This window comes from Anguilla anguilla, chromosome 15, assembly GCF_013347855.1.
Source record: "Anguilla anguilla isolate fAngAng1 chromosome 15, fAngAng1.pri, whole genome shotgun sequence".
NCBI lineage: Eukaryota > Metazoa > Chordata > Actinopteri > Anguilliformes > Anguillidae > Anguilla > Anguilla anguilla.
The window spans coordinates 34,679,783-34,694,855 of NC_049215.1; the positions used below are offsets into that span (position 1 = coordinate 34,679,783).

Here is a 15,073-nt window from a genome sequence, read left to right on the forward strand (position 1 = left end):
ATACCCAGACACGCTCGAGAAAGCCACAGCGGCGCGAGCGAGGCGCAGCGTCGCCGTTTGCGCGCGACTTCGCGCTGCGCGATCGATCGCCGTCAGCCGCAGGTGAACAGTCTTCCCATTCTCTGCTCAAAGGGTGCCGTGATCCCCCCCCTCCCTCAAAACACCTTTCCTTGCATCTTAATTGTCACAAGAAACGGAATAAATACCCCACCCTCCCCAGACCCGGCATACACACATTTCCTTGGTTAAAACTCACTTAAATTATACCCCTGAAACAGAAGTACTCAGCTACACACTTGTTTACCAACAACACTTCCCCCTACCCTCCACCCCCGCCCCCCAACCCAACCGTCCACAGACTCGAAACCATCACAAAACCTGTATTAACACTCATAAAATGTTGCATATTTTTTATAGCAAATTACACAGTACTCTTTAGATAAAGGGGCGTTTTTTAAATCATTTTTTTGCTATTTTCACACCACACAGGTGACCAGGCCCTTCAGTAGTACAGAGACCTAGTTACTGTGGAATGGGCACGTTAAATGTCCACATCTGTTACTGGCGCATGGCAACAGAGGCATATTGGTTTAAAGGTTCATCCACTTCCAGGAAGACCTGTCCGTACTTTCGTACTGTGCTGTACTCCAGTGACAGAACCAAGGTGACAGAGGAATGCCAAGTAGGATTCAGAAGCAGCGAGACTGTTTAAGGCATCAAGACTTAGAGGGATGGAAATGGTGGCTTCCAGTTGTGGATCCAAGGTGTTATATTGCTCTCCACATCCAAAAGACCTAAACCTGAATAAGTCAGTCTTATTTTTTAACAGATATACAAAGAGAAGAAACAAAATTAAACGTGACCTTTTTCTTTTCTATTGTATTCTCTGTCATTGAAATACTATTGGAATCATACTGAATAAAATAGCTTGTCCATCTGTACAGACTATATATGCTGAATATAAAAGTAAGATGAGGTCCAGTGTACTGTATATGGTGTGTGCTGTACAAAAAAAGGGAAGAGTATTATTAAATGGTATATGGATTACTGTCACAACAGATGGGTAAATTGCGTTAAAAAAAAAACACAAACAACAAACAAATCCATCCGAAGCTGAGATAGCATATGCACTTGTCTGGAAAGGCTTGGCAAGTACACAGCCGCTAGTCCGTCCCTGTCGACGTGTCCCGTCCACAGCTCCACTCGATAAGGAGAGACAGGCCGTTCTGTGGCAGCCAATGAGAGAGCCTGATGTTTACAGCCTGAATTCAGAAGTGTGTCCCTGCACGCGAGACACACCCGTGTCACTATAAACAAGCGATAAACATCAAGGACTGACTGGCGAGCGGGGCTTGCTTTTGGCATAACGTTAGCGTAACAGGCTAAAGCAGGGAGCCGTTTGCTTGAGGTTTTGGCAGTACAGGTAAATCGGGGGGAGATCAGGAGCATCAAGCTCTTGTCCTCCATCTGAGAAGCGTAAACATACGTAAGCAATGAATGGGCGTGGAATCAGTACAGTAACCTCCCACACAACCAACCCCACTGGAACCAACCGGGAAGGCGGATACCTCAAAGATCAGACAAAGCGGCAAAAACTTAAATTTAAATAAGCACTTTCAGCTGACACAATGTAAAAATGCGAATGTGCAGATATGAATTCACTCAATGAAATGTTTTGTTCTTATTTCTCTCCCCCTTGTTTTCTGATCGGGGTGAACGTAGACCATTGATTGCGCACGGCAGAGGAGGTCCGGCGGCTCACACAGGTGTGAGACCACAGGTGTCGGCCGCTGCGTTGTTAACGCGCTGCACTCAGGTAAACGTCGGCACTTCACCAGGTCGTCAGTCTCCGTTAGACACTGGCGTTAAAATTTGACTGGAGGCCGCTGGATAATCCGGTTGGCTGCTTACGTGGGAAGCGGTTATGCAGGAGTTTACTGTACTGTTGTCTGGCAGCACCTGCCGAGAGACACAGTAGGAGTTTTTTTGCTCTGGCTGAAGTTTTACATCCATCAGTAATTTTCTCCAACACGGCAAGCGTTGCCCTCTATCAGGCTGTGACGTCATCTGACCGACATCTAAGCTTCGTCCCGACTGGCTGCTGTCGTCAGCAGAATTCCTTCCTGCCCACACTGGGCCCCGCCCCCCTACTGTGAGGGAACTGCGTGCCGATTGGCCCGTGGCCATCATCTGATCCAGTTGCTGCCGCAGCTGGACACGGATCTCACGCTGCATCGCTTCTTCACGATCATGTTGATGTAGGCTTTCATGATCTTGGTGATCTCGCCGACCTGCAATGACAAAAAGCACCTGTTTCAGCCGCCATTTTGCGTCACGATGACATCCAGAGTCAAACACACACTACAGCCATGCTGGATACTCACATTTGCTACTAATGTACAAGAAAACATTGTAAAAGAGTGCATTTCAGTTTAATATTATCTCACAGTCTAAATCAGCGTGACTAAGGTGTGCTGTAGCGGGTATTATGGGATAGTGATGCAGGTATGTGGCTCTACCAGTGGGGTCTCGAAGCACAGCTCTCTCTCATCCACGGTTATCTTGAAGGTGCTGGCCTGAGGCGCCCCGAAGAAGACGATGTGCTCGTAGGGGAAGGTCTCCAGGGGTCGGGGCTCCCCCCGCTTGTACACGGACACGTTCTCCGCACTCACGCCCAGCCACAGGTCGTGGGGGAACCCCCCTTCCTTACACTGCGGGGAAAATAAGGCACAGTCACATCCCGAGTGAACCCCCCTTCCTTACACTGAGGGGAAATAAGACACGGTCACATCCTGGGAGCAAATTCCCAATGTCACAATAATATTACATTGTATTACAGGCATTTAGCAGATGCTCTTATCCAGAGCGACTTACACAACTTTTACACAGCATACAACTTCATACAACTTTTTCTTAGACCATTGGCCCCCCACCTCCTCCAGGGCCCAGGAAAATGTACCTGGTTGCCCCCCCCCCCCCCCCCCCCAATCAGCCCCCCCCCCCCCCCTCCCGAAGGCGGCCCTGGTGAGATCTCCCACCAGCTGCCTAGTCCAAGCTGTCTGGGTTCACCATTTTAACCGACTTTCTTGACGGGCACCAAAATGTGCAAGAACGACGATAAAACTTGGCGAGTGCCTTAAGTTAGCAGGACGCTACCAGAACTCGAGTTCGCCGATTTTTCAATTCAATTCAATTTTATTCACAGAGACACCGCTACAAAGACGTTTTTATGGCGGAAACGAAGAGCCGGAAGAGAAAATTGGGCGAAACCCAGGCCTGAACCTGCACAAAGAGGGCAACAGAGGTGAAAGAGAAAAACTCCCCAATCGGAATGTAAATTTGGAACTCCATGGTTTTTATAATGCAAACTGATACGCAAATACTTTAACCCTTCAGAGTTTTAATTGGACGCATTTGGATTTAATTTGCTTTAGGCTATATGCAGAACATGTAGTCTCCAATCTTTTGCTATGCATCATAGGGCATGTCTGTCCTGTCCAAACACTGATATTCCCATCAGCTGGCTTATATTTTGAGACAAGTGGGTGCATCATATGTATGTTTTTCACGAATTAAGAAGTGCCTATAAACGTAAAAACGCTTGTCGCTGGAGTGGTACCCTATACATACATAAAATTGTACCCCCTAGCTAACAATACATAATTCATTTGTGCTTTTTTTTTCCTTGGAAATTGTACTTCTCATTGCCCAAATAGAACATTATTGTACTTTCAGGGTACATCTAGCAAATTGTTGTTCCCTAAAGAACAACAAATATACCTGCACATTTATTTCTGAGTGTGTGCGGTGTGTGACCACTGTCCCAAGAGCTCCGCCCCTCACCTCCACGTCGAAGAGGGTGGACCCGTAACCGGGCCACTCCTTGACGACGGCCATGTACTTGAGCATGGCCTGGTGCTGGGGCAGGCCCTGCAGGCGGCCCCACTTCTCCAGGACGCTGGCGCGGGTGGCCGACGTCTCCTCCTTCACCCACATCTCCAGCATCTGCTCCTCCTCCGCCCGCTGCCTCCGCACGGAGCCCGTCTTGAAGCTCCGCCTCAGCGTGCCGTCCAGGAAGCTGGTCCTCCGCCGCTCCAGGGTGTGGCCGGCCCCCGGGCCCGCCCCCGGGCCCGCCCCCGGCCCCGCCCCCGAGCCCGCCATCGCGCCCACCGCCCCGCCCGCCTTGGTGGACTGCAGGATGCGGGCGCGCAGGCGCCCCACGGGGTAGATGTGGTCCAGGCTCCAGCTGCCCCGCACCGCGTCCCCGTGCAGGTACTGCAGCCGCAGGGCCGACAGGTGCTGCAGCGTCTCCTCCGGCGCGGGAAAATGGCCGCTGATCAGGCTCTCGTGAGCCTGTGGAGCACAAACCCGTGAGTAAGACACGAGTCCACACCCCCCTACATGAGTCCACACCCCCCTACACGAGTCCACACCCCCCTACATGAGTCCACACTCCCCTACACGAGTCCACACCCCCCTACAAGAGTCCACACTCCCCTACATGAGTCCACACTCCCCTACATGAGTCCACACTCCCCTACATCAGTCCACACCCCCCTACACGAGTCCACACCCCCCTACATGAGTCCACACTCCCCTACATGAGTCTACACTCCCCTACATCAGTCCACACCCCCCTACAAGAGTCCACACTCCCCTACATGAGTCCACACCCCCCTACACGAGTCCACACCCCCCTACACGAGTCCACACTCCCCTACATGAGTCCACACCCCCCTACACGAGTCCACACCCCCCTACACGAGTCCACACCCCCCTACACTCCCCTACAAGAGTCCACACCCCCCTACACCCCCCTACACTCCCCTACATGAGTCCACACTCCCCTACACGAGTCCACACTCCCCTACACGAGTCCACACCCCCCTACACTCCCCTACAAGAGTCCACACTCCCCTACATGAGTCCACACTCCCCTACACGAGTCCACACTCCCCTACACGAGTCCACACCCCCCTACACTCCCCTACAAGAGTCCACACCCCCCTACACCCCCCTACATGAGTCCACACTCCCCTACACGAGTCCACACTCCCCTACACGAGTCCACACCCCCCTACATGAGTCCACACCCCCCTACAAGAGTCCACACCCCCCTACATGAGTCCACACCCCCCTACAAGAGTCCACACCCCCCTACATGAGTCCCCACTCCCCTACAAGAGTCCACACTCCCCTACATGAGTCCACACTCCTCTACAAGTATCTACACTCCACACGCACAGCTGAATGGTTACTGCACACTAGACTAGTGCATTTTCTGAGATCTGCCTTGGGCGCTTGCTCTAGTGGCAGGGCTGCCCAGCCGTCCTCCTGGAGATCTACTGTCCTGTAAGGTTTTCACTTCAAGACAAATTTGGCACACCTGCTGCTACTAACGAGCAGCTCAATGAGATCTCTAGCTGTTGAATGAGGTGTGCTTCGTTTGGGTTGGAGTAAAAACCTACATGACGGTAGATCTCCAGCAACAGGGTTGGGCAGCCCTGACCTCGTACATCCAACATCTAAGGAATTACCTCCTCCAATCATATCACTCTCATTGCTGTACTGTACATCAAAACCTGCATTTTCCAAACTTCCTTAATACCATTAGTTTACTTCAGCCTCTCATTTTACAAACATCTCATCCCTTTCACCTGGCTATCAAATAGCCCTAATTGTCTTCAGCCTTTGCTTTCTCATGGATTTGTATGAACTCAGATTCACACAAATGCTGAACTCAAATTGGAGGGTTACAAAAAAGCAACAGTTGAGTAAAATGTATAATAGCAGAAAAGCATTATTTGTAATTGTACTTATGTGCATTTCACATAAGGCTATTTCAGTTCTTAAACCAGACCGACATCTGAGGGATGACCTCACCTGCTCAAACATGAAGGCAAACTCCACCCCTTCCTTAGGAACACTCTCCACATCCAGGAAGCAGTAGAGTTTGAAATACAGCCGCCACTGTCCCTCCTCCTCCTCTTCCTCACTGCCTGCCAGCCTGGTTAAACAGCCCCATGGTAAGTCACAAAAGAACACATTTGCGTACGTGTACCCATTTGACCTGCTAAAGGCGATTTCTAAATGACGTGTCACAAAATTTGATTACTGATGCCCAAATTTTCACAATGGAAATATACTGCTAACAGTACAATGGCAGTCCTGAGAATACGTTGCAGAGGTAAATGAGAGGTAACCCGAAGGCTTCAGGTGATCAGTGGGTTTGTAAGATACTACCGCCCTCAACTTTGTTTGGAAAGTGCTTTTTAAAGAGACACTGTCACAAAGATGCTTAACAATGTAACTGGGCAACAAAAAAAAACCCAGGCCTGAACTCCCAAAAATAATAATCTACCTCTCGAACTTGGCCAAGACATCAGCCACAATGACCCGGCTTTCCACGGCCCGGTCAGTGCAGTTTTTGTGCTCGAAGAGGGCGAACATGTTCCTGCTGTCCTCCATGGCCAGACCCCGAATCAGCTTCTCCACCACCTGGAGAACAACGTCAGCACAACATCAGGACAACGCAGGGACAACATCAGGACAACGCCGCCTGACATGGCCCAGCCACTCCAGACAGACTGAACAGGGAATGTAAATGGACGCCGTGGGTTAGCTGCACGAATAGAAAACCAGTTCAGGGTGGCGTTTCACAAAGCAGGATTAGCTGAGTCAGCTGGATAACTGCACAGAATAAAACCCGGAACAGCTCTTGTTCTAGATTTGGGAGGGTTCCGGCTATTTACTTTAGTGTGTTTATTCCGCTAACTCAGTCACCCTGCTTTGCGATACAGGGCCCACGGGTCACATGGGAGTTTCAGCCGTGTCTTGGCTGTTGGAGGAAGTGGCGGGCGATCTCCCGAAGCCAGGAAGGCTGAGGAACGGGAGGGTGTGGTGACACTCTGGAGCGTGTTTACACACAGCACAGACCTGTCATTTCATAAATATGCAAACGTGTGTGACCGAGACAAAAGAGGGCTCGCCGTGGCGTATGTGGAATTGCAGCTACGCCCACCAAGAACAGCACAATATGGAGACTTTTGCTTTCCCCAGCATGTCCTCTTTTATAACACGAGGTATGAAATATATATTTTCCTACATATCTCCAAATAAAAGAACATCACTATCCGATCCCTTTCATTTTAGAGATTTGTGTATATGTCTCTATTTGATATCAAAACATAGAAAAGGTGACTCCTCCTAACAGCAGTGACACATTTTAAAAAGATATCACCATTTTGTGGCTTTATAAAATCCCGACTGGCAAATAAAATGGGTGTCAATGCAGGAGGAGGAGGGGTAGGAGGGTAACTAGTCACATGGGTTGTCTTGATTAGCAGCAGGACTGCACTTACATTAGAAAGCAATATATTTATATATAACATAAAGATAAATTTACATTAGAAAGAGAGGGCAGCAGGAGATCAGCTGAATGGAGTGGAGGGGGTGGGGGGGTTGGTGGAAGGTGAATAGATGGCAGTTAGGGTGAGTCGTTGAAAGAGGGATTATTATGGTTTGCATTTCTATGCCAGTATTGTGAGGGTAATGGTATCACAAGCATGTTGAACACTTAAGAATTTAGACTGGGCACGGCAATGTCAAAGGTGTGAAAAGGTGAACTAGTCGGGTTTCAAAAAACAAAACCTCTATGTTTCATTTTATTTTTTTAAATTATTTTTTATAAATAATTTTTTTTGTTTTGAGGGGTGAAAATACTTCTTTAATTTGGTGCATATGTTTCCTACAAAGATGCCACAGAGTTTTATGAATTAATCTAGAATGATTACTCTGACTATCTGGTTCTGTCAAACATTGGCTGATATTTTGGCTGTCTATAAATAAATAAGTCGTCCATAAATAAAAATTTTGCCTGTTTTTTTGGAACTGATAGCAAACAAAGCTGAGTGTTCTCAGGAACTGGAACATGCTGGATTTGTTGAACAGCTGGATGAGTGTGACAGGGGATAGGGGATGGGGGATGGGGGGGCTGGACACTGGCACGTACCTCCCCAGCGGTGGTGTGTGTGATAGGGGACAGGGGATAGGGGATGGAGGATGGGTAATAGGGAATAGGGGTTAGGGGATAGGGGATGGGGGGGCTGGACACTGGCACGTACCTCCCCAGCGGTGGTGTGTGAGTTGATGGAGATTTTGCAGGACCCTCCTCCGTGGCAGTAAACCGTCGTGGTCATCTCCTGCCGGGTCAGCAGGGCGGCGATCTCTTCCTGAGAGGGAACATACTCCCTGGACTTGGTCCTCTTCAGCGATTCACCAATGAAGTGGGCGTACTTTTCTATCTCCGTCCCAGAAAACTGCTCCCTGACCCTGGCCAATCACACGAAAGATGTACAATTAATCATGGGGGTACATGACATGACATGACATAACATGAGATAACATAACATAATGAGGATAGCAGGCCATTCAGCCCAACAATGCTCACCATTTTCCTACCACTAAAGTGTACCTTGTGCTCATAATTTACCTACAAACTAGATAGCATCTAGCACCGTATCAAGCCTGGTCATGAAAAGTCCCCAGAATTTCTGCATCGACTCGGCAAGCTATTACACACTGCAACTACTCTCTGTGTGAAGAAATACTTTCTAATGTCTGAGCGGAATTTACCTTTTGCTCATTTATATTTATGTCCCCTCATTCTACTGAGAGAACTCAACCTGAAGAAACTCTTTTAGTTCACTTTTTTAAACCACTTTTATGAATTTAAAAGCCTCAATCAAAAGTCCCCTTTTACTAAGCTTGAAGAGATTAAGCATCTTAAGTCTTCCCTCATGACTTTTATCTTTCATAATAGGAACCAATTTAGTTGCCCTTCTTTGAACCTTTTCCAGAGCCTCTATATCTTTCTTGTACAGTTTGATTAATCAAAGACAGAAGTAAGAGTGTCTATGTTAACACAGATGCTGTACATCTGGAAATTGGTTTGATGGGTGCCCATCCATCTGACAGAAAGAGGTGCATGATGGGAGCGAGCGTATACCTCTTGAGGTGGAACTTGAGGTAGCGCAGGATGGCTCGGCTGGGCAGGAAGGTGCAGCTCATGCAGGTGAGCAGGTGCCAGTGCGCGCGATTGGCCGAGCTGTTGGGCTGCGGGACGTGATTGGTCTGTTTGATCAGCTGACAGTAGACCTCGTCACGCAGCGCCCGCAGGTCCTGGCACGTCTGCAGGATGCCCTGGATGATGGGCACGGGGTCGGACACCGCCTCCATCTCCTGCAGGGAGTTAAACATCCTCACCGCCTCGTCCTGCAGGCTGGCATAGCCCTTCTCTTTTTGGACTGCAGAACAGAGAGAGAGAGAGAAGGGGGAAAGAAAGAGGGAGAGAGGAGAGAGAGATATTAATATATGCAGTTTTGCGGTCTAAAAACAATTCTACTCAGGGGCAAAGAAAGCGGAAGCAGGACTAAAACTTAGCCTTACTCTTTAGATTGCTGTTTTTTACAAGTCATTCTGATGTAGCAATAAAGCAAACTGAAAGTGAAACAGACAGAATTCGGCATAAGTCAGAAAGAGAGAGTGTGAGAGTGAGAGAAAGAAAGAGAAAAAGAGGATTCTACACAGAGAAAAAGGAAAAGGGAAAGGAGAAAGGGGAACAGGAGGGACAGTATTTCTCCAGCTGGAGGTGTGGTGTGTCCCTGCAGTGGTGGGGTTGTAGGCCGGGCTGGTGGTGGGGAGAGGGGGGGGGGGGGGGTGGTGACTCACGGTTGACGTTGACCTCTCCGTAGGGCAGGGGCAGTAGGGGGGAGTGCAGGGGGTGCTGGGTGTATCTGAGGATGGGGTTCCTCCGATACGTCTGCTCCACTGCCTCCGGGTTCAGGCTGTTCTCCTGCAGGGGGGGCACAGGGGAAAGGTCAGGGGTCACGCAAATCCCTCGCCCGTTCAGGCTCATGCCCCATGTGTCTCGAACACGGGAGTGTTCCTGCACAAACACGAGCAGGCCTTTCACACAGAGGAAGAGATAACCATCGTCAAACAAAGTCAGAATGGAAACCATGAGAGGAACAGACCACACCAGGGAGAAACGATGTTGACCTATTTCAGTGGAGGAACTATGATAAGCACATGATAAGCAACAAGTGTGCTGTTGTGGTTAAGGAACCAGGTTTCAGTTCCCCAGTTGAAATCCACAAAAGCTACAGAAATGACTTTACATTGTGTGTGTGTCTCCCCAATGTAAACACGTAATAACAATAGCTTGCAATTTACATGACAATATCTCATCGAAATCCAACAGAAACTCTAAAAAAGGAATCACTACCAAAAGGTATGAAGAGCCACAGCACACTAAAAAACACACACCGTTAAAGACCTTGAAAACATAGAGAAGAGATGCAAGAGAGTCTTTACTGAAAAACAACAAAAATAAAACAACAGGATTGGAGAGGATTGGAGAGGTTTTGCTGTCCACAAGCCACACAGAGCGAGCGAGGCCTCCAGTACCTCTCTGTCTCTCTCTCTCTCTCTCTCTCTCTCTCCCTCTCAACTACAGTGTGCGTCTCTGGCCCAAAACAGAGCCGGTAGCGGCGCACGCTTCCTTGGCGGAAACGAAGCCGCCGCGTCTGACACGCCGCGAGCCTATGAGGAGAAGACGGCGTTCAGTGTGAAGGCCCTCTGCCTGGCGGAACGCGGAACACAGAACACGGAACACGGAACACGGAACACTGAACGCGGAACACGGAACACTGAGCGCGGAACGCGGAATGTGGAACACGGAACACGAGGACAGGGCGGCCCGGGCCCGGGGCGAGCGTACCTTAATGTCCCGGATCAGCTGCTGGGTGGGCGTTTCTATGGGAACCTTGTTGTCGATGACGCCTTGTATGGCGGACGCCCATCGCATGGCTTCGTTCAGCATCTTGGTGTAGAGGCGGTACGAGTGCTTGCGCCCGTGAACTATGATGTTCCAGTAGCCTGAAATAACAAAAAGATTTATATAAATATTAAAATAGTGGGGGGGCGGAGCCTTGGGTACTCATGAAATGGGTGGAGCTTCTGAGCTCTGGCAATCACTGAGTCTAAAGAGCCTCAAAGCAAAATACTGTGATACATTCAGACCAACGTTTTTTGGGGTATATGAAGCTTCACTTTCCAACCACTAAAGCAAATCCTAACATTTTTCCAGTCCAGTGAGTAGCAGAAGCCATTGTTCTTAAGCAGAAATGTAGAAAATAAATGCTACATAACAAAAACAGTAATAGAATTACAGTTACCCCACCCTGCTCTGTGTCACCATGGATACACAGCCCAGATTCCCGACCACACCCTGAGCTCCTGACAAACGGGGGGAACACACCTGTCTCTTTGAAGACCTTCTCCTCGGGCTGCACCACGGAGCAGAGGCTGTTGAGCACCAGGGTGCCCAGCTTGGAGGCGGTGCGCTCCGAGGACTTGTAGTAGTCCAGCGAGTTGTTGTTCAGGACGAACCAGCGCTTCTTCAGCTTCAGGGAGGTGCTCTTCCCCCCAGACTTCATCTCCTTGTGCAGCCAGCCTATCAGAGCGAGGATTCAACATGAGTCGGCCTATCACAGCAAGGATTCTACATGAGGCAGCCTATCACGGCAAGAATTCAATATGAGGCAGCCTATCACAGTGAGGATTCAACATGAGGCAGCCCATCATGGCGAGAATTCAACATGAGGCAGCCTATCACAGCAAGGATTCAATATGAGGCAGCCTATCAAGGCAAGGATTCAATATGAGGCAGCCTATCACAGCGAGAATTCAACATGAGGCAGCCTATCACAGCGAGAATTCAACACGAGGCAGCCTATCACACGAGAGCACACGAAACACTCACCTCTGACCAGGAACTCCTGCCCGTCCACCCTGGAGTCGCCCTTGGGCCTCTGGAGCAGGCTGATCCAGTGGTGCATCTCCTCGGGCAGGTCCGTGTTGCAGTGGATCACCCGATTGGCCGTGATGATCACGAAGGAGTTGGGCCTGCGAGAGCATTGGTCACATTACACCCATGGAAACAAGCTAACCAATCATGCTTTGGTCTGAGAGAGAATTCGGATAGTCCCAAAAAACGATGCAGGCAAATTTGTGCATGGACTTCCAACAATGCGATGCAAAGGTACATTTATGATAAAAGGTCAAACCACATTTCTATTAAGGTAACTTTTGGAGTCTCCACAAATGAGTAGATCTTACCTGTCTGGATTATCCGAAGCACAGACGGAGTCGATCAGCCCAACGTCCAGCGTTCCCTGTTGGAAGGCAATAAGGAGGAGGTGAGGTGTTTTTAAAAAGACCTGGTCTGCCTTCACCACGGAAACGTAGTCTTGAGACGAGGTGACACTGACCACTGCGTTTTTGGGGTTGGCCTGCTCGTGCTGCATCTCCAGCAGCTGCTCAGGGGTGGCGCTGTGGACCCGACTCAGCACGTTGAACCATCCACTGCGCAAACAGAACAGGGAGAGTAAACAACGGGCACAATGCACACATTCCAGCACAGGAGAGCAGACCTCGGTCAGTGTAGTACCATGGCCTTCCACCAGGGGGAATGTTTGCACAGGGCATTTGTCACCTCTGAACAATCTTCAACTTATTCAACCATTTCCCTCACCCCTCATAAAATAACATGTCCAGAGATTCTTGAAGCACATACATTTCTAAAGACATAAATTTGAAATTTATACCATAAATTAGAAATATAAATAAATTAAAGGCTGGTAAACTAGATGAGTCACTTTGTGATTCATAAACTGCAGAAATGTACCTGGCATCTTCCGGGGACTCCGCAAACACTTGGTAAGTCCTCTCCTCCGTCACAATATTCAGCGCGTTCTCCTTCTCGTGGTTGTCCACGATTTCCCTGCGGACAGACCCAGAAGGAAACCGCTTTAACGGGACGTCCCGGAAGCGGGACCGACGCACGAAACCCTTTTTTAAACGCGAGACCCCGCGGACGGACGGCGCTCGCTCTCACTTGGCGGCGCGGACGTCTATGGTGCCCTTGAGCTTCTCCTCGCTGTCGTTCTCGAAGTACATGAGCTTGGCCTCGCGCAGGACGAACCAGCGCATCTTCCAGTTGCGCCGCGACAGCGTGGACATGCCGCCGCCCTTCTTGTACAGCCAGCCGGACTTCAGCGACTCCTGCTTCGCCCGGAACCACAGGAAGGTCTCGTCCTTCAGCACGCACCAGCGCCGCCGCCACGGGTTCATCAGACCGCCTGGGGGAGAGAGCGACGAATCGCGCGTCAAGCTGTCACGTGACCGGGCAATCGAGCGCTGCGATTGGTGAGCCCAAACACTGCGTGTGCACGCGTCAGCACAAAATATCTCACTAACCCGTAGAATTTTTTTTGTTGTAACGTCTCTGTCAAAATTCTAAGTCAGTGTTCTAGAACTCCGTCGCTTCCGGTCACCAGCAGCGATTGTTACATCAACATCGGAATGTTCCGTTCAGAACATTCTAATCACATATTGGTGATCCTGCACACTTGAAGCATTGCCGTGTCTGTGACAGGATCACATAAATGTGACACTTGAAGCATTGCCGTGTCTGTGAGAGGATCACATAAATGTGACACTTGAAGCATTGCCGTGTCTGTGAGAGGATCACATAAACGTGACACTTGAAGCATTGCCGTGTCTGTGACAGGATCACATAAATGTGACACTTGAAGCATTGCCGTGTCTGTGGCAGTGCTGCGGAGGTCTCTCTCTCACCCTTCATGTACAGGTAGCTGTGGAAGTAGGGCGGCCCGCTCCCGTTGAGCGCGTTGGCGCGCCCGTTGGACACCTCCTCGTCCGTGTCCACGTAGCCGTCGTTCTCATCGTCGCTGTCGATAAACTGTTCAAGACAAAAACCGTAGAGTAAACCGGAAAACTCTCTTTCTTTTTCATTCCTTTTGCACAAGTAATTTCCCTCCCCACACGTACCATGCTATTAAATATGTTCTGAACAACATTTTGAACATTCTGGTGCCTACATTTTTTAAAAATTCAAATCAGCTGTAGATCTGATGCTTTGTTTGGCATCAGATCAGTTTTTCAACTCTCTGATTACAAGGCAGGGGACTCGTGGTTCATGGTGTAGGCTTTTGGTGCTGCCGACTGTAAACACAGCTTCTAACGGAAAAAAAGGACCTTGACTTTGGCAGAAATACTCCGTTTGTACCACTGAGACGAGAATGTGTGACCAAAGAATTAAGAGTTTTAGGCAGCACTGGCTCACATCCAGTTATCACAGTGGCAATCAATCCGCACAGCCCATTACTGTGAGCACAGTCAGCGGCGTAGCAGGGGCCAGGGCCAATACAAAGTAAATCACAGATTTCAGAGCCCAAAACAAACCATGCTCCAGTGGGATCTGAACTCAAGCCCTGCTGTTGTGAGCTGATGTTTTTGGACAGAGCTCAGGAGCGTAGCCGGCTTGTGGATATTCCCCTTGTGGTTTCAGTCTGATTCTGCTCTCTGCTGTTCCAGCGGAACACGTGTGCAGGAAGCCTGAGACTAAACAAGTCGGCCATGTGTGTGTCTCATCGGACTGGAACAGGAAGATGGAGGTCCAGAAAAAAACTCCCCACCACCTCCATGCTTAACTCTGACGAGCCTGGCTTTCTCTCTCACTGGATGAGCCTGGCTTTCTCTCTCACTGGATGAGCCTGGCTTTCTCTCTCACTGGATGAGCCTGGCTTTCTCTCTCACTGGATGAGCCTGGCTTTCTCTCTCACTGGATGAGCCTGGCTTTCTCTCTCACTGGATGAGCCTGGCTTTCTCTCTCACTGGATGAGCCTGGCTTTCTCTCTCATTGGATGAGCCTGGCTTTCTCTCTCACTGGATGAGCCTGGCTTTCTCTCTCACTGGATGAGCCTGGCTTTCTCTCTCACTCAATGAGCCTGGCTTTCTCTCTCACTGGATGAGCCTGGCTTTCTCTCTCACTGGATGAGCCTGGCTTTCTCTCTCACTGGATGAGCCTGGCTTTCTCTCTCACTGGATGAGCCTGGCTTTCTCTCTCACTGGATGAGCCTGGCTTTCTCTCTCACTGGATGAGCCTGGCTTTCTCTCTCACTGGATGAGCCTGGCTTTCTCTCTCACT

General features: G+C 49.6%; 1 protein-coding gene across 1 annotated transcript in view; it reads right to left on the reverse strand.

Moving 5' to 3' along the window:
* Positions 1-395: 395 nt before the first annotated feature.
* LOC118214425 (unconventional myosin-X-like) overlaps positions 396-15,073 on the reverse strand; it is an 83,208-nt gene continuing 68,530 nt past the window's right edge. Inside the window, exons 19-34 of the mRNA XM_035394350.1 lie at positions 13,702-13,825; positions 12,959-13,202; positions 12,749-12,844; positions 12,333-12,426; positions 12,181-12,236; positions 11,825-11,967; positions 11,321-11,515; positions 10,781-10,938; positions 9,730-9,853; positions 9,008-9,305; positions 8,124-8,331; positions 6,362-6,498; positions 5,884-6,007; positions 3,844-4,353; positions 2,520-2,711; positions 396-2,291 (exon numbers count right to left, since the gene is read on the reverse strand). Of these exons, the coding sequence (XP_035250241.1) occupies positions 2,187-2,291; positions 2,520-2,711; positions 3,844-4,353; positions 5,884-6,007; positions 6,362-6,498; positions 8,124-8,331; positions 9,008-9,305; positions 9,730-9,853; positions 10,781-10,938; positions 11,321-11,515; positions 11,825-11,967; positions 12,181-12,236; positions 12,333-12,426; positions 12,749-12,844; positions 12,959-13,202; positions 13,702-13,825 (2,808 nt within the window). The 3' untranslated portion in view covers positions 396-2,186. The remainder of the gene's footprint in view (positions 2,292-2,519; positions 2,712-3,843; positions 4,354-5,883; positions 6,008-6,361; positions 6,499-8,123; positions 8,332-9,007; positions 9,306-9,729; positions 9,854-10,780; positions 10,939-11,320; positions 11,516-11,824; positions 11,968-12,180; positions 12,237-12,332; positions 12,427-12,748; positions 12,845-12,958; positions 13,203-13,701; positions 13,826-15,073) is intronic.